At 48.1% G+C, this 21,825-nt stretch overlaps 1 protein-coding gene across 3 annotated transcripts in view; it reads left to right on the forward strand.

Annotated features, from left to right (window-relative positions):
- The window catches only part of MGRN1 (mahogunin ring finger 1), a 48,771-nt gene that overhangs the window by 23,335 nt on the left and 3,611 nt on the right, over positions 1-21,825 (forward strand). For 2 of the 3 annotated variants that reach the window (XM_062503242.1, XM_062503241.1), the window contains exons 5-12: positions 2,851-2,968; positions 6,021-6,087; positions 8,988-9,040; positions 11,316-11,363; positions 14,366-14,434; positions 16,335-16,494; positions 18,248-18,357; positions 21,565-21,788. In XM_062503242.1, the coding sequence (XP_062359226.1) occupies positions 2,851-2,968; positions 6,021-6,087; positions 8,988-9,040; positions 11,316-11,363; positions 14,366-14,434; positions 16,335-16,494; positions 18,248-18,357; positions 21,565-21,788 (849 nt within the window). Of the gene's footprint in view, positions 1-2,850; positions 2,969-6,020; positions 6,088-8,987; positions 9,041-11,315; positions 11,364-14,365; positions 14,435-16,334; positions 16,495-18,247; positions 18,358-19,217; positions 19,290-21,564; positions 21,789-21,825 lie in introns of all 3 variants that reach the window. The other variant, XM_062503240.1, reaches the window with a different exon arrangement.

Here is a 21,825-nt window from a genome sequence, read left to right on the forward strand (position 1 = left end):
TCGAGGGAGCTACTTAGGGTCTGCAGGTGCCACAAACTTGAGTTTCTCTGTGCAGGCAGTGAGTGCTTCTCAGCTGACAGAGGGAGACTGGGGAATAATTTTAGTTTGTTCTGTTCTCTCAGAAGTCTCTGGGATGTAGTCACAGGCCTCTCATCTGCTGGTTCTCTGATACACAGCTGGCTTTGGAGGTAGAAGGGTTTGACACAAGGGAAGAAGGAGTCAGTGCAGAGTGTAGTTTGCTTTTTTTGAGTAAAGGTGTCACAGAGCTCACAGGAGGAGATGGGCTGCATGAACCCTGAGGACAGAGCTGGGGGCTGCTGCTGCTGCAGCCAACAGTGGGGTACCTCGGGTTGCTTGTAATTCTCATGCACTCAGGAGTACCTGAGCAAACAAGCAGGTTTAAAATAATGTGGCTGGGATTTCTGTTGGGTCCTGACCTTATAGGACAGACCCCCCTCACTTCTCCACTGTCCTGAGCTGCCAGTGGTCACAAGGTAGTTTTGTCCTCCTCTGGATGGAGGCCTGGCCCAGTGCAGTCTGAGCTACAGCAGCCCAAAAATTCAGCTTTCCTACTTCATGCAGAGAGGCTGCATGTTGCTTCTCTGCTGTCCTTTATTTTATTCTTTGATACGTGCTCTCTTTTTCTGTAGCATATCTGCACAGCTCTACAGAGCCCCCCTGCTATTGTTTGCTGTGAGCCCCTGGCAGCACGGGCAGGGAATAATAGGTGACTGTGAATACAACAGATGCCAGCCAAAGGGGCAGGGGATGGGTAGAGATCCTTAGACCCTGATATACAGGATATCTGCTTTGAAACAGCTTGTCAGGTTTCCCTCCTGTGTCACACAGGGAGTGTTGTCTTGTGCAGAGAACCTTTGCATCACATTGGAAGGATGATCCATTTCCATGTGTCAGTCAGGGATCATCAGACTTCCAGGGCATTCCCCAGCCCATTGGCTGCTGGCTGGAGGTGTTCAGAGTTATCTGGGTGTTCAGATCCAAGTCTGATGTATTTTGGTTATGGGGGCTAGGCAGTCACACAGTCTGAGGCATAAAGCTCACTTGGGGAAGCCTTCTTAATAATTTTGTCCCACTCTTCAGCTCAGAAATTCTATGTGCCTGATTTATTCCATTCCCAGGGATGGTGAGAGCAGTGAGTCAGTGTGAATATTATTCTGCCCTGTCCTCCTTGGAAGAGTGTTATTTGTTTTTCTGTTGCAGCCTAGTTTGGGTTTTCGGTACTGTAAATGCAGGTCCTCCAGCATTCCTGGCACTCTGCAGCATCATGTTTACACCCCATTCCCACCTCCACTCTCTCCTCTGCACTTTATTTCCAGTAAGTTCCTGACTTGCTGTCACCTTAGATAAGTCACTCTTCCATCCCCTGCTTTCCCAGCTGTGGAGGGAGAATTGTGCCTCTCTGCAGAGCTGGGAAGCTTTGAGAGTGCCACAAATGGAGCTAGATACAGGCTTGCTCTATTCATTGTGCTTGACAACTCAGTAAATAAAACTTCACTCAATTGCTCACTCTGTAATTCACATATAAAAGACCTGTCATTCTGATCTCCCCCACACCATGCTTGAAATGCAAAGGATGGAGTGAGACCTTCTAGTAGAGCAGCACAATTTCAGCACAGTACAGATTGGGCTCTGAGGGTATTGTAATAAATAACTTAATGCACCTGCCTTGGCAGAAAGAGCAGAGTGCATGTGGTGAACCTGCCCTCTGTCAGGACCTTCCAGCATTTAACATGGATCTTGTGACACTTAACCTTCTGGATCCTCAGAGGGTGCAGGAGCTGTTGTAGCTTTCCAGAGAAAGGCAGAGGATTTTCTTGTAGAGCTGGACCCTGTCTTGTCACTGTGCTGAGGGAGGATAATGTTGCTGGAGTGTCTCTTGAGCAGGAGGTCTCTCACCTTCTCTCCAGTTTGTCAGTGTGCTCTGAACACACAGTTGTTAATTTGACAAGGAAGGCTTTGATGGTAAAGGCAGTTTCAGCTGTTCACACCCTGCTTTGGGGTTCACTGCCTCTTCTCCTGTGCCAGAGCTGGGAGAGGCTGTGCACATTTAGCTCAAGACATCAAGAAAGGGGAGTGGGCAGGGAAATGTCTCCTGGGGAGGATAGCACCAGGTGGGCTCAGGGTGCAGAAGATGGTGGATGGCAGCTGAGTTCCCATTCCAGATGTTTATCCCAGTCTGTCAGTGCTGGTGTTTCAGTGACAAGCTTTGAGACAGTGGAAGAATTGTGGCTCTTCTCTAGGTAGCCAGGGTGGAGGATGGTTGGTGTCTCTCAGGTGGTGTTGGTAGCTCTGCAACACCCCTGGGGAAGCACAGGAGAGATTGAGGAGTGGATTGGAATGGCTTAGCAGGATGGTGGAAGCCAAGCAGTGTTTCCCACCGTGGAGCTGTCCCAGAGAGGCACGGGAGAGCTTTCAGCACTATACTAGGTTGTCTGTTCCCAGTGTTGGGTCATAGCTCATTCTTCCTGGGTTTCCTGCAGAAATCAGGACTGTGCTGGGCTTAAAGCCGGTGTTGCCTAGGCCATGGATTTAGGGAGCAGGCATTTGCCAAGCTGCTGCACCCCCCTGTACTCCAACACCCAGGCAGGTCAGTATGGGCACAATCAGACCTTGCCTGTCTGCGCTGCTTTCTCTTTCCTGTGCTCACCTTCTTGCTTTGACCTTTCCCTTCCCTCTTTGTGTCCCCATGAATGGCTGCCAGCTCCTGCCAGCTCTGCCCTTAGAGCTGCCACTTGTGATTCCTGACAGGCCGACGGGCAGGAGTGAGTGAGAGCTGAGCAGGGAGCAGTTGTTTGTTACAGCAAGTTTTCTTTTCCCCCCTTCCTTCAGATACAGCACAAAGAATCCCTCTCTGCAGTCTGAGACAGTTCATTACAAGAGAGGGGTAAGCCAGCAATTCTCCCTGCCTTCCTTCAAGATTGATTTCTCAGAGTGGAAGGATGATGAGGTAAGTGTCTTCTCAGTGTCCCTTTCTTTCCACACCCTGTTGTCCCAGAAGCACTGGCCTCAGTTTAGTGCCATGAAGCTATGGCTGGATGACACTTTCTCCCAGCTCCTCCAGCGTGTTTTGTGGGTACTGCCCTGGGAGGAGCAGTATGGGAACTTGGCAGGCAGATCAGGCCAACTGGGAGGAAATCCAGAGAAGTGACTTTTAATATCAGTGATCAACTGATTTAGGAGGGAGGTTGCAGAGATTGACACTGGAGCTTTTCCTGGAAAACCTGCTTTCCTCTGCCTTCCTCTCCCTTCCAGCCAAAGAGCTTGTGGGAACAAATGCGTGTCGTGATCTCTGTTTTCGTGGGTTTTATTTTAAGATTTTGGGGGTTTTTGGGTGGTCCTCTAGAACAGTGGTCTCCAAAGTGAGGTGCATGCAATACAATTCATTGGGCTGGGGCAAGGACTTCAGAAATACATGTATATAACCCACAGATGATAAACACACATATATTGGGAATTTGTGCTCAAAACACATTACTGATGGGATAAATAGTCAGAATAGTTTGGAGACCACTGCTCTGAAGAATCCTGTTCTGTTAAAGGGCCACATCCTGCACTATTATCAGTAGCAGTATACTGTTGAGAAGGGATATTCTCCTTCTGGAGCAGATAAACACTAGTGCATCAATGCTCAATATGGGAATGTTTTCCTCTACTTAATTTAACCCATGACTACAAACAGATCAGGGCTTGGTTTTAATTAAGCTTTGTGGCTTTTCTACATACCAAGATTCATAGTGTCCTGTTAATTTTGGTATCTTTGGTATCTGCAAAATTCCAACAGGGGCAGTAAGTCTCTCATTTCCGAGTCTTAAAACTTTGACCCAAGGGCTTCTCTTGCACATGGCATAGGGAAGGAAACCCTTGGTCTTTTCCCTGCTCTGTGCAGAATTGTGATTAGCGATTTCAAAAGCAGAGTAGTTGTTCTGTAGCTACTGCTATAGAATATATTTGTTCCTGTGGACCCCTCTCCCAGGAAGTGCACACTGATAATGGTGTTCGTTTCCTGACCCAAGCCTGTGCAAGTGTATTGTGTATGTGAACTTTGGTAGATAACTCTACCTATTAAAAAAAAAAAAAAAAGAAAAGAAAAAGGGAAACAAAAAATACTCCTTCATGTATTTGGAAGATTGAATAGCTATTGTCCTGATGTTACAGTTACAACTATAACCAGTCCCGTGCCTTAACAAATGCCGTGGTGGTTACCAAGAGCCTGCAGAGTCTGGTCTCCTGATGTCTTAGCTTCTCTGCCAATAGATGATTTCACAAGTTCAGCCTACAAAAGCCTGGAAGAGCTGCTTTTCAATCCCTTCTGTTGTCTGAGAGAGCTCAGTTCCTTTTCTTCTTAAAGAATTGAGAAGCTTAATTTTCACTTTTGTTCCTGTCAGCAAGGTTTTAACTCAAGTACTAAAGTCATATCCCTTTGACAGCTTAGAGGAAAAGTGAGTTTCCAGCTCTCTTTGCTTGTTCTGCTGCATCCTCTGTTTCTTCTTTTCTTCATTGTGTTACTGGGAGCAGGAAAAAAATGTGGAACAAGTACTGTGATTCCAAAGAGTTTTGCTTCCCATGTCAGCTCTGTGTTACTTGTTGGTCCTTGTCCTAAATCTTCCTAACTGGCCACCAAAATGCAGCACTTCTGTCTGAGACAGCTGGCAGTGTCTTAGCTGTGTACAACTGACATTTCAGATTTCTTTCCAGCTTTGTTAATTGGTACTGTTCAAAACACCAAGATTTATTTTGTATTTTTGCTTAGTGTAATACTCTGATATGACGTGGGACTTGGCTGGGGAAAAAGGGAGACTGATGTTATGTTGGGTTGTTCTGTGAAAAGCCTTATAAAAGTTTATTTTATCTTCTTTATTTACTGATTTGCTTGGAAATTATAGAGTATGGCTTGTGTTGAGTGAGTTGTGTTCAGGGCCCTAAGAATGAATGTGAAATGGTGCCTTATAGAGGCCTTTTGTTCAGGAACACTGGAGTTTATATGGTAAAGCAACCTCAGTTCTGTGATGTGACATTCCTTTCAAATGGTTTGTCTTTTGAGGGACTGGAGCAAATCAGGCTGCAAATGATGTTGGAGCTGTGGCAAAGTGATGGAAGCCCCAAAGCACTCTCTGAACAGTGCTGCAGCACCTGGAGTTTGGTCTCAGTTTTCATGGAGAAACTGAAAATAGGTTACCTGGAGCATCAGGGTGAAATGACATTTTTTTTTTTTTCCAGTCTTGGAAAGAGATGAGACAAAAACATCCAAGTCAGTAATTGACAAAACCAACAGAAATCCAGTCCCTGGGCCACTTCCATTCCTGGCTTAGGGCAGTGTTTGTAAGGTTGCCTTTTCCTTGTATTTCTAAGATGACACAGAGCTTTTGATATGCTTTAATGAAGTGTAAGGCAAAGGGAGAAACTTGAGACTGTTTCCCTGGCACTCAAATTTTCACTCTCACCAATGAGAAGCTCAAGAAACCTGCATTTCATAACATGCCAAGAGATAAAAATCAATCCAGTGTTTCCTTAAAGTGTTGTGTGAGCTTGGAGTTTTGCAGATTTTTCTCTGTCTTCAGGAGCTTCATTCCAGAGCCAGGGTCTTTTTGTGGTGTTGGGAGCACAATGTGCTGCTGTGCTAAAGCCAATATATCCTGTTGTATGTAGGCAAAATTGTGGCATTGGATATATTTTGAGAAATTTGTCCTACTACAAATCACTCAGAAGACTTCTAGAATACACGAATTAATGAGAATGAAATACCATTTGGAATTCAGACTGAGATCCTTTGCCTTGCTTTGCTGGTGTTTAGTGCCATGTCAATGTGTGTATGTTGTAGTTGACTCCTTTTTAAAGTTGGTGCCAGGAATTCTGAATCTTCCTGCTCTCTTGTGTCCTTTAGAGACCAGGAACTGGGGGTCTGTCAGAAGGGCCCTTCATTGCACTAACACAATCTCCAGTGTTGTCTTCAGGCAAGTCTGGTGTGAATTGTGTAACCTCAGCTCCTTTCTTTCTCTCAGCTGAACTTTGATTTGGACCGTGGCGTGTTCCCTGTGGTCATCCGAGCAGTGGTGGATGAAGGGGATGGTAAGAATTGATGTTCTGTCCCCATGGTCTTCTCCTGGCTCTCTCTGATCTTATGTGACCCCTTCTAGGACTGGCCTCCTTGGGGAGCCTTTCCAGAATAAAAATACTTCAGGAGTTCACCATAACTTCCCTTTATTAAAAGGGCCAAGCTAACCACATAAAAACCATACTTTTAAAAACAGCTTTCATTTTTTTTACAGGAAAAATGGCCAGGTATTTAGTGTTGGAACAGTGTTTAGGAGAGCTCCTGGTTCTGCCCCCAGTGCCAGGCACACAAATTTGAGCAAGTGACATCCGTGCTTGTTGGGTTTTGCTTTTGCAGTTTATAGGTCAAGGAGGGTGGAGCTGGTCTTTTCTCCCTCTTGGAGGGGTCAGTTGTCTTCCTCAAAACCTGGAAATGGGCAGAGAAAAGGAAATGGCTTTAAAATATTCAGGTCACTCTTCAGCCAAATGCAGCTTTATTCAGCAGTTTGAAATTGTGCTTTTTCTGAGGATGTTAAATGGTTATAATAAAAGAGCATAACCTTTCAGGAGAAATAATTGTTGATTAATTAAAAATAATTAATAACTAATCATAATTTGTAATTATGATTAATTGATGATTATTTTTAAAGCACACTGCTGTTTTGGTGAGGGTATTCCGGTTAATTTTTAGATTATTAATTTTAGATTATTAATCACCTTACATGGTATTTCCCTTAGGGGATGTGTGCTTTTGGGCTCATCTGGAGTGTCAGCAATGAACAGGGCACAAGGAAGTCACATTTTCTTTGAAACTGGAGGCTTTTATGGTCAGCAGGACCAGCATTTCACTTCTGTAACATTTTGTACAAAATTCAAGATAATTAGAAAAGAAAAAAAATCCATTGTTGATCACATTGTTCAGGTCAGTCACTTGCTCAGTTTATGTTGTAGATGTGAAAAAGCCCAGAAACTCATTACAGTATTTTACAATCTTCCAAGCAGACAGAAATAGAACTGAATAATCCAATTTAAAGTGTGACTAACAAAGCACAGTGCAGCATAAAGGAAATTACTTCTAAAGTGCATCTATTTTTAGTGATTTTAGGCACCATTAGTAAAATCAACATATATGTGTATTTCTTGACCGTAAATTTAAAACAGCTTCCTCTGTTTATGGAACTTTTGGCAAGGTGTTTATACTCTTAATGTTGGGCATGTCTAGAAGAATCAAAAATAGAACAGGAGGCAGTATAGGAAACATACATTTATGCACATACCATGCCCAGTCTTAGCCAATAATGTACTCCTATCTGTTTTAATAACCTAGAAAACCCAACTTCTCTTAAATCCCCTCCTGGAAAAAAATACCAGCACAAAAATATGTGACATTTGAGTGAGATTTGAGGAAATTGTGTATTTTGCTTCTTTTTTTAACTGGTGGGACTGGAAGGAGCTGGCATGGTGTGTTTAAGAGCACCTGGAAAATTACAGCTGGCCTGGAACCACTTGTGTTAAATAAGGTTGAATAGTAAATTAAAATAGCAGTCAGGGAGATGCTAGTTTGGACTGAACTTTGCCATGGCTTGCAGTGCTAGCTGTGCCCTGTTGCTGCCAGTGGGATTGTTCCCAGGGAGAGGCACAGAACAGGAAGGAAAGATGCTGCACAGAGCAGGTCACACCACTCTGGCCACACACACACTCCTGGAATGCACACAGGATAGGAATTGTTACCTCTTCCTTGGTTATTCAGACTGAGGGAAGGGACCTGAATTTTGTTTACTTTGAGAGATAGAGCAGCCTTGCTCTTGGCTGGCAGTGAGAGGAGCAAGCAGATTATATCCCAGTTTTAACCCCCTTTTCTGCATTTCCTTATGGTCCTGATTCCACCCAAATTGCCATGACCAGCCTCGGTTAACCAGCAAATCTGCAGGCAACTCTCCCCTCTCTCACATAGAGCTGTTTCCAAACATGGTCTGTGGGCCATAGTTCAGGGAATGGTTCCTCTGTTGTCTTTGCTGTTCTGAGAGCCCAGAGGAAGCTGTGGAGCTCCTTTCCCATTTAGACAGGGCAGGAGTTCCTTCCTTGAGCTGCACCTTCCAGGCAAAGCTCTCCTGCCTGTGCTGAGCACAGCCCTCATCACTCCAAGCAGGATGAATGCTTCCATGCCTTCCCTTCCCTCTGTGACTCCTTCACAAACTGTGTCTCCCATTTCCATATGATGAATCTGAACAGGATTCAGGAAAAAGGATCCAACCAGCTGGAGCTGAACAGAGCCTCAGAGTCCTGAGTGAGAGAGGCTGGCATTGTACCTCGCCTCCTCTTCTCTCTATTTGCTGAAGGAGCCAGGAATGCAGTACTGAAACCTCTTACAGCCCCTTCTCTTGCTGTGGGATTTAGAGGGAACCCTCAGGTTTGGAAGAGGGAAAATGCTTGTCTTTGGGGAAAGCTGGACAGAGAAGTTTCAGTATCTGAAGTCGGTATGAGAAATAAAGGTTTTATAAGCATGTCCGACTAGACTGAAATAAAGTGATAAGTAACAGGGCTGGAATGCTGCCAGTTGCTGTTAAACCAGATAGATCTGTAATAAATTCAGGTAATTAAGCCCATGAATTTCAAGGGACAGGAGAATTCCACTGAGTGCATTGTTTTGCTGTCCCTTTCCAACCTCTGCTAACAAAGTAGGATAGTTTGGAGCACCCAGGAGAATGAAGGTTGGTTGTGTAGGGCCCACCACAGAGCCCAGAAAGGTTTTGTTCTTGCTGTGTTCTGAACCAACCTGATGACAAGATAAGAAAAGTTCTATCTTTCCAGGAGAAGGTAAAAATAGAATAGATGGCAGCTCAGAAATTTTAAGTGGACTAAAATTCAACTCGGGGCACTTCTGTGCTTGTGGTGCCTGAGAGTTTTAACCTATTCTGCAATTTCTCTTTTTGCAGTGGTGGTTGAGGTCACTGGTCATGCCCATGTTCTTCTGGCTGCATTTGAAAAGGTAAATTAGGGGTTTTTTTTATTCGTCTGTCCCTGTTCTTGTGTATGTAAGCATTTCCATGGGTCATTAGTTTGTATTTATGTAACACTTGGCACAGCAGAGTCCTGGCCTGTGACTGGGGTTCTTGGGTGCTGCTGTAGCACAAAGAATCATTTGCAGCAGCTGCTCTGCAGCCTGTAATTATCATTTGTACCTGAGCTGGTCACTCAGAGAATGGCAGAGGTGTTTCCTCTGTGTGGAGGGTGTGTTCCCATGGAGGGTGGAAGGTATTGGCCATGGCTGCTGCCATGCAGTTTTCCAGGGCTTCATGATTTTTGCAGACCTAAATCTGCTGTGTCCAGACTCTGTTGCACCATTGTTAGGCCTGAGTTTACACACAGGACCAAGCCCTCTTGGAAGGATTGGGATGCATCCTGTGTGAAGTTTGAGCTCCACTGCTTTTGAGTGGTGTGTTTGATGTAACTGACCCTTGCCTACATGGTAAGGCCAAGCTGTGTGCAAAAACCTTGATAACAAACTCTCTTCCCTTGGTACCTGGCCCCTGAAAACAGTTGCAATATCCATAACTGAACCTATCCATAGCATAACCCTGTTGTGTCTGGTTGTGGTAATACTGCAGGCACATTTTCTGGGCAGGTAATACTTGTAGTGACATGCTGAGCTGAGGCAAGAGGTGCTGGAGTGGAGCTGGAAATGTAGAGGGGAGCAGCATCAGTGCTGTGCTGTTGGAAATTCCTCACTTCCCAGCTGGCAAGTGGCTGACTTCTGTATCTCAGTCTGCCTGGTTCCTGCCAGGTCCTAATTCTGTTCCTCCGAGGTGGATAATGTGGATGGTGACAAGCTGAGTCAGAGGGCATGGCAAGCACAGTCAGTGCTAAGGAAGCATATGGCTGGAAGATACTCCAAATATTCTAGGTTGCTTTTTTTGTTGGACTTGGTCTGTGAAGAGAGTTTTCCCCTGTTAGAAAGGCTGCTCTGAGCACTGGCTTTGTAGGTAGCTCCTGGCAATTGGACATCTGTCAGAAATGAGATGGAGTCAGCTGCAGCATCCCTACAACCAGGGCAGAGATGTCATTGTAGTTTCCTCTGGCTAATGTGAAAAAACAACACACTGGAATATGACTTCAGTCATAGTTCAGCCACTTCTTACCTCTCATCCACTGAATGCTTAAAACAAGATTAAAATCTCCCTTTTAATGAAAAGTCACAAGACAAAGTACATGTTGAGTTCCTCATCCTCCCTGTTTGGTTAAAAAAAATCCTCCTTCCTTAATGTAATTGCAGCTTTTGAAGTGTAGGTCTATAAATCTAGGGGAGGTCCTTGATAAATGAGCACTGCTGATCCCCAGAGCTTGTTCAGAGGAAAAACAGACCAGCAGGACTTGGTAACTTGTTATTTGTATGTATCTTTAAGATCAGAAGAATAACCTGATCCTGTGTGTAGTCTGACCTTGTAGCTCCTCCAAAGGCAGAAACTTGTTTGCCTGAAAACAGGACTGTTTTGTCTGTGGTGTGATGTTGTTGTCCCTTCCTTCTGAGACTCCTTCAGCAAACAGATGCAGATCTGTTGCTGTTCACAGGACCTGCTGGAGCATCCCCTGAGTCTCCTTTACTGCTGTCTAGGCTGTGGCAGATGAGTTCTTTTTTTTGTTTTTTTTTTTTAGTTTAGTGGCCATTGTGGATGATGGGGAAAGTAGAACTGGTGCACTAATTCTGGCACCAGGCTTTCACAGAATTGTTCCAGCTGTGCGTGCTGCCACTAAGCAAATGAAAGGCTCACAGCTCTGAGGATGTGAAGCACATGGGACTTGTTTCTGACTCCATCCAGTGGACAAACCTTGTTCTCAGCCTCATGGCAGCCCCTTGCTCTGTCAGGGCTCTGGCCTGGAGTGACTCCGTCACTTGGTGTTATTTAGAGTATTAACAAATATCCCCCGCCAAGTGTTGCTGGCCTGGCTGAAGAAGTGTCTGCTCCCAGCTGGACTGCCTGCAACATGAAGCATCCAGTGTGCCAGGGGAGTTTTTTGTGGGCTCTGACCCACTTCAGCCAGGTTTAACTTGAGCCAAGTCCACCTGGCTCCACACAAGTAGATCAGTAGCTCTCCAATACCCCATTCCACTAACTCTGCTGGGCAGGACTGCTGCCATCCAGGCTGTCCTGCTGATACACACCCCACTGTCCCCTTAGCCAGCAGACACTAGCGCTGAAATGAGCCTGTTCTGATTTGTACACTGCAGGTATTTAATGCTTTAATGTCTTCTTTTCTCCTGCTAGCATGTTGATGGCAGTTTTTCCGTGAAACCGCTGAAACAGAAGCAGATCGTAAGTACCTGTTTCCTTTCTACTCTTGGTTAAAGACTTGCTGGTGTCCCACAGGTGCCTGGCTGTGCCCAGTGGGAAGGTTTGGTGTTCAGTGAGAGCCTGAGATATCACCTCCTTAGCTCAGAAATCAAGCAAAGGCAGCGAGGTTCTGGCAACCCTTAATTTTGCTGTTTTGTCCCCCATCCTGGTGTGGTGAGATGTGCAGAAGCTGGGTAGTATCTTATCAAGATTGAGGTTGTATCCAGTCCTGCATAGCCAGAAATACATAAGCAACTGCAAACTGCTAAGATTGCTAAGAATTTCAGCTTCTGTAAATAAATCTTTTAGTGAATGTGCTGCAAGGATCAGCTTGAAATGTCTTCAAGAAAGAGATAAAATTTTGGGGTTGATCCTTTCAGCTTTAGCTGTGTGCTGTGTCTTAGCTTTAAGCGAGTTTCACTTCATCTGATTACTTGATAGCTAGGAATTTCTGATTTGAATTAAGTACTTTTGCTACCAAGGTCATTAAGTGCCTTAGTAAGACACTCTTTGCTCTAAGATGTTAAGTCCATTGCCTGGATCAGAAAAAAGCTACAAGCACTGTCAGTAATCGTAGCTCAAGATGGCATTTGGAAAAACACACAGCACTGCTGAAACTCAGCATCTGCACCCTTAGGAGAACAGAGCAGAGGTGTAGAGTCTGTGTTTGGAGTAAAACATCTGTATAACATTGTACATTCTTTTCCATCCCTGCTTTTCTTCTGTCTTCCCCTCCCTGCCAATGCCAGGGTTGTGGAACCTTTTGTAGGCATTGGTCAGAGGGCAGCAGTGCATGAGCTGAACTGCTCTGTGCTGAGATCAGTTGTAGTGTAAGCACCAATCTGTCTGAAGAAAGTCAGCATGGATGAATACAAACAGATGGATCAGCAGAAAACCATGACCTGGACTTGGCCAGTGGCTTCATGTGCATCTGCTGAGGCTGTAAATAGCAGCAGAAGCCTTTGGAAGGATGATATGGTGTGGGATGGGTTGGAGAAGCATGAAGGTGAAGCATTGTATACAACCACCTGCTCCTTCTGAATTACTCCCACTCTGAAAACCTAGAGTTCTTCCCAGGAAGAGCTCTGTTGCACTGTTGTCCCTACTGGGACAGAAGCTTCTCAGGATTTTTAAAGGGGAGAAGTCAAAAGGAATCTAGACTCCTGCAGAGACTTGGGCCTCTTTCTTCCTGACCTCTTCTGTGCTTTGAGCTGACAACTTCTGCACTCACAGATGCTCATCATGATCCTCTGAGGAGTCAGGATGCTGGAACAAGGCTCTTTTTGGAATGCCAAGTTACAAAAGAACATCTCCACATAATTGTTCCCAGACTTCCTGGGTGAGTTGTGAGCCACTGCAGAGGGTTTTGCTCAGCAGTCCAACAGCTGATCTCATTGCCATGAAATTCAGGCCTAGAACAGATTGTCTGTGAGCTGCACACTGAGTTACACAGGGACACTCTGGAATTAGTTTGTTATCACTGCTGTGTCCCAGCTCAGAGCATTTCTGAACTGGAAAATGGGCTGGACACAACCAGCTCCTGCCCTCACCTTGCCATGTGTCAACTGCAGCACTGGAATGCCATGGCAAAGCCACTCCTCTTCTGAGTCATGACAAGAGGAGAGGACAGAGACCAGTTTGACACGGAAATTACGGAGGTCCTTGGATTGACAAGCTCTTTAGCGCTGGGGTGCTGGTGGCTTGGCTTCACTGCATGTTGGGAGCGGGACAGCTACTGGAGATGGCAGGAAGGTGTTTCCTCACACTCTTTGTGAGATGTGCCTGTTTGGTACTTTGCAACCCCCTCACCCTTTTAGCTGTCATGAAGGTTTCTGTGGAGGAACACATCCTGCTCTGGGAAAGCTGCTGTGTAGCACCAGATCACAGAATCACAGAATCATTTAGGTTGGGAAAGAGCTGCAAGATTGAGTCCAGCCTGTGACTGATGACCACCATGCCACCTAGCCCAGTCATTTCCTTGAACACCTCCAGGGATGGTGACTCCACCACCTCCCTGGGCAGCTCCTTCCAATGTTTAACAACCCTTTCTGAGAAGAAATTCCTCCTGGTGTCCAGCCTGAGTTTCCCCTGGTGTTACAGATTCTTCTGCAGAGCCATCCTACCATCCAGCAGATAAACACTCCCACCAAACTTAGTGTTGTCTGTGAACTTACTGAGAGTACATTTGATCCCCTCATCCGGATCATCAATGAAGATGTTTAACAGGACTGAATCTTGATAGCCTCAGTGCTGTAATTCAGCTGTTTTATGGGGTTTTTGCAGGCAGCTGCCAGTTGTCATGGTTTGGAGTTGTCCCAGGCAGGGCTCTGAGCAACTTCCGTCTTTGCCTCAATGAGGCACCTTCTGCCACCACACCCCCAATTTAGAGATGCTACCCAGGGCCTGGGGATGGCAATAAATGACACTGCACTAACACAGAGATATTCCTTGAGTGCTTCTCTTGCTAAGGGATGTCTGTTCTCAGTAGCTCAACATTATGCTCCCTGGGGATGATCAGGCAGGTGATGTGCTGCCACTGGTGTGCCAGTAAGGAGCTGTTGGCACAGCCCTTCATCTGAGGTTAGAAAAATGGGTGGAAGTTAAAGTTGGTTAAAGTTAAGCAGGACCTCACAGAGGAGAGGGCTGTAGAAGGCTGATTGCCTCTGGATTATTCGAGCTGTGTGTGTATATTCTTGATGTCTGAGACGAGCAGAGTGCTTGTTTTTAGATTATTTTGATAGCTCAGCTAGCCACTTTTGTTACTCTCGGCTCAGACTGAGCAGGATGGGCTCTTCTTCTTGAGCAAGGAGAGACTCATTCTCCCAGCTGTCCTTTGCAGTATTTGTTTCTGTTACCTTTTTCATGTCACTGTAGCGGAGCTCTTGGTGTAACATGGGAGTTTGACACAAGGAGAAAGGGAGAGAAGGTGGTCATAAACAGTAAGGACAGTAAGCTGTCACTCCAACTGTGGTGTTCTCCCCTAGGTTGACCGGGTGAGCTACCTGCTTCAGGAGATCTATGGCATCGAGAACAAAAACAACCAGGAGACCAAGGTAAACGTGCCCAGGAGGCTCCCTCAGCTGGGAGTTTCCAGCCTGCATCTTCTACTTTTGAGTTTAATGATGGGGATTTTCAGGGCAATGTGGAGGTGCTTCCCAGAGACAAGTCTGTGTCTTTCCTGCAGGCACCCAAGAAGCCCAGGGATGACAGATCATCCCTGGTATCAGGCCCAAACAGTCAGTGGAGTTGTGCTGAGGTAATTTTAGGCAGCATGAGGCTCTTGAGGATGTGTCCTGTGGCTGGGATTGCTAGGAGAAAAGGGCATCAGTGCCCCAGGGGTGTGTCAGAGCACTGATTTTTAGGGCTTGTAGAGAGCTTGTAGAGAGTGTTGCTCCCTCTCTGCAGTCAAGACAGCCGTGCCTGGTGTCTGTGCTTTGCTCTTGTGGCTCCTTCATGTTCTGGTTGGGGATTCTGCATGCTCCTGTAGTGTTTCAGAGAACTGAACTCTCTGGGGCTTGCCAGTGTCTGGAGACATTCCTCTTGCATTCCCCAGCAGGAGGGAGCACAGCACCCCTAAGGGATGTATATGCAAATGCCATAACCAGAAACGTTTACCATCTTGAGGCAGGAGCTGCTGCTGGATCCCAGCCTGCTGCACAGTCCTGCACAGGTTGTGTGACTGCTTTGTTCTTCCTTTAGCCTTTGTAGAGCTGCCCTTTGCTGCCACCTGGGCTGTGGAGTGTACCCAGTGCTGGCCTTGGGATCACACCACACAGGGGTGTGGAGTCCATGATTTGCACCCAGTGGAGTAGCCACGGAGCAAGACAAGCAGGATTTCCTCTTCAGTGCCCTGCCCAGAGCATCCTGTGATCCCTATCTGCCTGTGCCAACAGGTAGCACTGGAAGAGGCAGGAGGGAGAAGTTTTCTCCAAGATTTTTCTTGCACAGGATCTATTAACAGGATTGAGGGCTTCTTTTTGGGCCTTCCAGGGTCTTGTGATGATTCTCGTGATCCAGCAATCCCATCAGACAAGTGGCCTGGGGCCATTTTTGTTCTTCCTTATTCAGCAAACCACATGAGTGGGACAGCAAAGAGCCTTCTCTCCCTCAAAAAAAAGGCTGGGTGAGGATGTGGCAGCAGCACAATTGCTATTTACACCAAGGTTGCCCATGTGTTAGCCCCAATGACCAAAGGGGCCCCAGGTGAAGGTGCAGGGTTCCCCATCCTGAGTCATCATGGTGGGCTCTGGCACAACTCCTGTGACATCAGTGGGAAGACTGGAGTTTTCTGGTGTCAGTCTTGTGGTTGGAGGGTGAATTTCTCTCCCAGCTGGACCAGTGGCTGTGATCCAATCTGTGGGACTCTGAGAAGGATGAGTGTGAAGCACATTCCTGTTGAATGGGTGCACACTGAGCCTTTGACCAGGGCAGGAGAGCACCCTGGGGTGGTTCTCCTGCAGCTGCATCAGAGCTTGTGCCAGCACAGGGGATGCAGGAGAATCACTCACTTGTTCAGGGGACCTGTGCAAGGTGGGCTAGGCATGGCTGGAATGACAGGCAGCACACAGCTCCTTTTGGGGCTGCTCTGTCTGTGGGGAAAAGGCCAGAGTGCCAAAGAATTCACTTCCCTATTGACCCTGGAGCCACCAGGATGGGAGGCAGGAGCTTTTTCCTAGTCAGCCTCAGTCAAGAGGATCCCTGCCCCAAGATGGGTCCCCTCTGAACAGAACATGGGTCTGGGCGAGGACAACTCTGCCATGAATTTGCAGTGCAGGGCCCTGAGAGGAAGGAGTGTGAGCAGGGCTGTATGGGCTGCGGTTTGCTTTCCTTGAGGAACCCCTGCTGAGAGCTGCAAAAAGAGAATTTCCAGACTTTTGGGTGGAAAATTCCCCCAGGTTCCTGTCCCTTGGCAGCTTGGCATAACCCCAGCACTCCTATGCCACCCCCTTGCAGCCTTCAGACGACGAGAACAGTGACAACAGCAACGAGTGCGTGGTTTGCCTGTCGGACCTGCGGGACACCCTGATCCTGCCCTGCCGCCACCTCTGCCTCTGCAACTCCTGCGCCGACACCCTGCGCTACCAGGCCAACAACTGCCCCATCTGCAGGCTCCGTGAGTGCCCTGGCCCCCTCCCCAGGCTCCCTGAGTGCCCTGGCCCCCTCCCCAGGCTCCCTGAGTGCCCTGGCCCCCTCCCTGATAAAGCAGTGCAGGCTGGTAGGAGGAGCCTCTTTTAAGTTCTCCACCCCAAGGCTCAGCATCGCACATGCTGCTGCTCTCAGGGCATCTGGAGATTTCCTGTACTTAGAATAAATGTCCTCAGACAGGAGAGGAGAATGGCTCTCTGTACAGTGCCTCCCTGACCACTCACCCTCTCCCTGGGGTGGATCTGAAGGTGCAGGTTCTCTGCGCTGTGCCATGTGGGCAGTTCTTGTGTGAAGTTCTTTTGGTGAAGATGATGGAAAATCCCACAAAGGAAGGGCTGGAGAAGCTTTATCCTGAGGATATCTGGCTGAGAGAGCAGCCGGCACCACTGGAGGGCTGTCCAAGTACATAGCATGATTTTTTTATCTTCTGACAACCTTACTCAGATTTCACCAGGAGGCAGGGATAACAGTCAGTTTGGAGTCTTTTGCTCTGCCAGGAGTTATGAGGATTTGCTTAACCCCTGCATTGCTCAGCTCCCAAAAGATGGAAAAACTTAAATACATGTTTTGGCACTTGGGCAGCATGTGCTGAATTCTGTGTTTTTTCTCAAAAGCACAGAGGCACAGGAGGCCCTTGAGAAATTTTTGTTTTTGCTGGAAGGGGCAGAGTGTGTGTTTCACCCCCTGGTCTCTGAGGTATTTGATTGTTTCTAACTGACAGTTCTCAAGGAAATAAAAAGCCTAAGATAGATGTTTGGCCTGAGAAATTAAGTCCAAACATGGCAAAGAGCAGTAACCCCAAAGCAAGATCTCACCAGAGGAAGTGCCAGACAGCTTTGACTATAAGCAGCACATCATAAAACACAGGAACAGCATTGTCTCATCTGCAGGCTGTAGAGGAGTAGGTTGTATTTGTTTGGAAAATGCCCCCATCTCAGACTTCCTGGGAATCTGCTTCTGGGGAGTGCAGAGGCAGCAAGGATAGATTTGTACCTCTGTTCTCTGGCTCTAGGCTGATACTGAAGGAGCTGGGTGCAACAAGAACTAGGGAGATGCCTGTCAGGTTCTCACAGCTGCATCAGAACAGATGTCTGGCTCGTTTGTACGCACCCTTGGCACAGAGGAACAAGCAATATTAAAGATCTTCAGATAGAAGAGATCTGCAGGGAGTGGAGATCAAAGCTGTGGTGGTGGGAGGACTGAGGGGTGGCTGTGCTGGAGACAGGAGTACAGCCACTAATCCTTCAGCTGGAGGCTTTCACCACCACAGTTGGACCCCAGGCCTGAGGTTTGTGGGGTCTGAGGGAACCCAACGGGGTTTTAATGTGTCCCCCACCCAACCTGTAGCATGCAGTGCACTCCTGAGGCTGAGCTCATGTTTTTCTTACTGTGTTGTTGTGGCCTACCCTTAAGGGGAACTTTTTCTGGGCCTCTACAGTTGTACAGTAGCTGAAGTACCCTGTCCATGACTGTATTGGGGCAGGCAGTGCCTGTTCTCCACAAGGGCTCTGTGTACCCAGACTTTTTCAGCCAGCAGATCCCTTCCCTGTGTAGATCAATGGCCTGGAAGCCCAACCCCATCACTTGGCTTTGGAGTGCTCCATGGCCCCGTGCACAGGGGAGCTACCTCATGCCAGTGGTGTGTCTGTGGCAAGGCCAGGAGCCCTGGCACAGCCTGGCCCTGCAGGGCTATGCAGTCACCACCTCCTGTTCCCTCCTAGCCTTCCGTGCCCTGCTGCAGATCCGGGCGGTGAGGAAGAAGCCAGGGGCTCTGTCACCGGTGTCATTCAGCCCTGTCCTGGCACAGAGTGTGGACCATGATGAGCACTCTGTAAGTACCTGGTGACTCCTCTACAATGCCTGCCTGCTGGTCTCAGCCAGAGCAAGCAGCTGGTGGGTGCATGAGTTGTTTGGACTGATGGCTGGTGGCCCTGGGACCTCAGGAGGTTTGGTCAGACCCTTCACTGAGGGCTTCCCAAACAGTGCTGCCTTTTCTTATCAGCCTGCTGGATTAGTAACACAACTGGATTAGAGGAAACAAATCCACAGAAATCTCAGGATGAGAAGGTTTCTTGTTGCCTGGCCCAGCAGAAAAGTGCCAGACTCTGGGCATGACAGGGTGGGAGCTGTGAAAACAGGACAGAGGGGTTCCAGTTTGACTTGCACACACACCTCTGTGGCAGCACACAGATTAAATGCCCTTGGCACTGGGGTTCCCAGCATGGGAGTAGAAAGGACTTGTGGCAGCTTCTCTGGGTGTCTTGGCATGCATCTGTGCCAAGTGTGGGATGAGAAGTGTTGTGCTGGTGGCCTCTGGACCCAGTTGCATGTCCTCAGTGTGGTAAGGGCAGCAGCTCATTGCCTGAGCAGTGCTGTTGCACAGCTGGCTCTGGTGAGACACCAAGATTAGAATGAGGAGAAGGACAACTGCACCTAGTTCATCCTACAGGCTTTCATGGGAATAGATACTGTCACAGAAGAAGGTTGGGTTTATCCATCTGCCCTCTGCTGCCTTCAGCTGGGGCTGAGGAATAGGGTGGTGGAGAAACTCCAAGGGTTGTTGTGAAGCAGAGCATGGTGTGTGGAGGACACAGCGCTGTCACCTGCAGTGAGGTGAGGAGATGCTGTGTGTCTGTTCCTGCCACTAACCTCAAGAAACAACTTCTTTAAAATGTGGTTTTCTCTCAACAGCACCCTTTTAAACCCCTTAAGGTGAGCTCTGTCTCCCTGCCCAGCAGGAAGCCTAGGAGGGAAGTAAGAACAGTAAGTGGACTTGGCTGGTTGCACTTGGCAGCTCTCTGCCAGCAGTGTCACCTGCACATGGCAGTGTTATACACAAGGGCTTGCTGACACGCTGGGTTTGGTCTGTGCCCCTGCCAGGCTGTGACACTCCATGTCCTTCACATTGGCACTGAAGATGCTCACACCCTGCACAGATGATCACTGACATTCCTGGTTTGCCTGTGGAGGAACAAGCAGGAAGGAAGCAGCTTGGCACTTGATGTTGACTCTCAGGGACTGTGTCCTAGCTGATTTATGGTTCCTGGCCAGGATGTTTTCACAGCTTCACAGGACTGTGGGTGAGCTGCAGTCCCCACAGCTCACCCAAAAGCTTCATTGCACTTACCTCATCCCCTTGACAGTTTGGTGTGGGCACATGTTGGTGTGGTTTGTGGTGCGGGGATGTAGAGGTGCAGCTGAAGCTGGTCTTGCATTCAGGAGCACTGGCTGTGACAGGCTGGTTTGCTTTTACAGGAACAGCAAGGATGGAGCTTGTCTTGGCTGGGATTCTGAGTTGGTTTGTGAGTCTGTAACTGGAGTGCTGTACTGGGCAACTGTGGGGGTCCAGGGGCTTGGAAGGGGAAAGGTGAGGGAGTCCCCAGGCCAGGAAGGCTGTTTGTGCCCTCTTTGTTTACTCCCACCAAATACAGTCATGGCTATCATCTTTATCAAGGAGGTTACAGTTTTATTTTGCTCAGGTCAGCTTAGATGCTTGGCCTTGTAGGAACACGGCTTGCTGGGATTGTTAGGTCCGGAGAAAACCTGGTGCTGGTTCAGGTTTGAACCCATTCTGGCTTGACCTGGCTCTCTGCAAGCCTCCCACAGGGATAGGCAGTGTTCCTGGGGGTGTGGTGTGAGCATCCCAGAAGGGAGTGTTGTCTCAGTGAGGGTGTCATAGCCATCGGCTGGGAAATCCTCCTCCAGCCTCTGAGCTGTGCCATGCAACCTGAGCTTTCACCACAGCAATGGGCAGCCTTTGAACCCTCAGGACCTGCTCTGAACAGCCAGGAGAAAAAGTCAGAAACAGTAATCCAGGGGGGTTTGTCTCTCTGACTTCTGTACACAGGATAGTAAAGCTGAGCTGCTGTCTGCAGACGAAAAGTTTTTTGGAGATGGCTTTTGGTCCTACCACCTACAGCTGGCAGCAGCTGTGAACCCATTCCTTGTTTAGCTGAGCTGTTCATCTTCAAAGCTCATAACCCTCACAGGACCAGTACTGGGATGTGGGTTGGTGACTGACCCCAGGTGCTACTCATTCTTCCCTCCCCATCAGACCTAACTCCTCCAGTGACCACAGGTGAGTCAGTTCAGCACTCAGCTCACCCCAAGTTAGGGGCTGTGTTGGAACAGGCTGTTGGGCAGGTTCATCTGCAGGTGTGACTGGGACATACAGAAGCTGTGGAGGTCCATGGCCAGGCTTAGCAGCACTGTGCCATCCTCTGTACAACTTAGAACCACCTTCCTGAGGACACAGGGCTGAAACATCTCAATTTAATGTAGCCTGAACTGTGGCTACATCACACATTTTGATTTGCATAAATCACCTCTTGATTTGCATCAGGCTGGGCTGAGCTGCCTGTGGCCTCCTGGGCTGCAGCATAAACCCTGTTTGTCTCCGTATCCACAGGGTCTTTATGATCAGGAGGATTTTTGGAGTTAAACTGCTGTTGATTTAATGGCTTTGCAGGGATCCCTTTGCTGGCAGCTTTGTGATTTATAGAGGGAATGGGAATTTTTATGGTTTTCCTTCCTCCTTGCGAGGTCAGTGGTTCTGTGTTCCCTTTCCTGCCTTTTAGCAGAGGTGACTGTGCATGGAGCCAGTGTTAGCAGCTGAGAGGTCATGGGAGAAGTGGAATTGGGGTAGGCCTCAAGAACCATCTCTGAGCTGTGAAACAGCTGCATATTCCATGGCTGGGAGCACAAATGGGATGTTCATTGATCTGCAAGGGTCTCTGAAATACTGGGGGAGCTTTTGGGGGGGAAAATCCAGAAATATTTTATAGCAGCTTTTTAGGAGCCTGCTTTCTCACCCTCCTTGTCCAGCCTTGAAAGCACATCGGGGGGATGCCCAGTCTCTCAAGCACTGCTCTGGGAGCTTGCCTGGAGTGTCACCAGCATTGCAGCCCTGATGGGATTGTGTGGCTGCTGCCAGGGAAGGAGTCCTGGAGAGGTGGCTGTGGGGATGGGCTATCCGGGGGTCAGGGGGCTTCCAACCTGGTGACATTTTCCTAACATCCCCCCCCTTTCTTACCTGCAGAGCTCTGACAACATCCCCCCAGGCTATGAGCCCATCTCCCTGTTGGAAGCACTGAATGGCCTTCGCTCGGTGTCCCCCTCCATCCCCTCAGCCCCTCTGTACGAGGAGATCAGCTACTCCGGGGTGGTGGATGGGCTGCCTCCTGCCAGCCGCCCGCTCGTGGCCATGGACAGAGCCCTGGAGGGTGGCCACCAAAAGGGCAAGCGCAGCAAGTCTCCAGACAGGTCAGCAGGGCATGGGGTCCACTCCTCTTGCAAGCCC

Source organism: Cinclus cinclus, chromosome 16 (genome assembly GCF_963662255.1).
Source record: "Cinclus cinclus chromosome 16, bCinCin1.1, whole genome shotgun sequence".
In the NCBI taxonomy this organism is placed as follows: domain Eukaryota; kingdom Metazoa; phylum Chordata; class Aves; order Passeriformes; family Cinclidae; genus Cinclus; species Cinclus cinclus.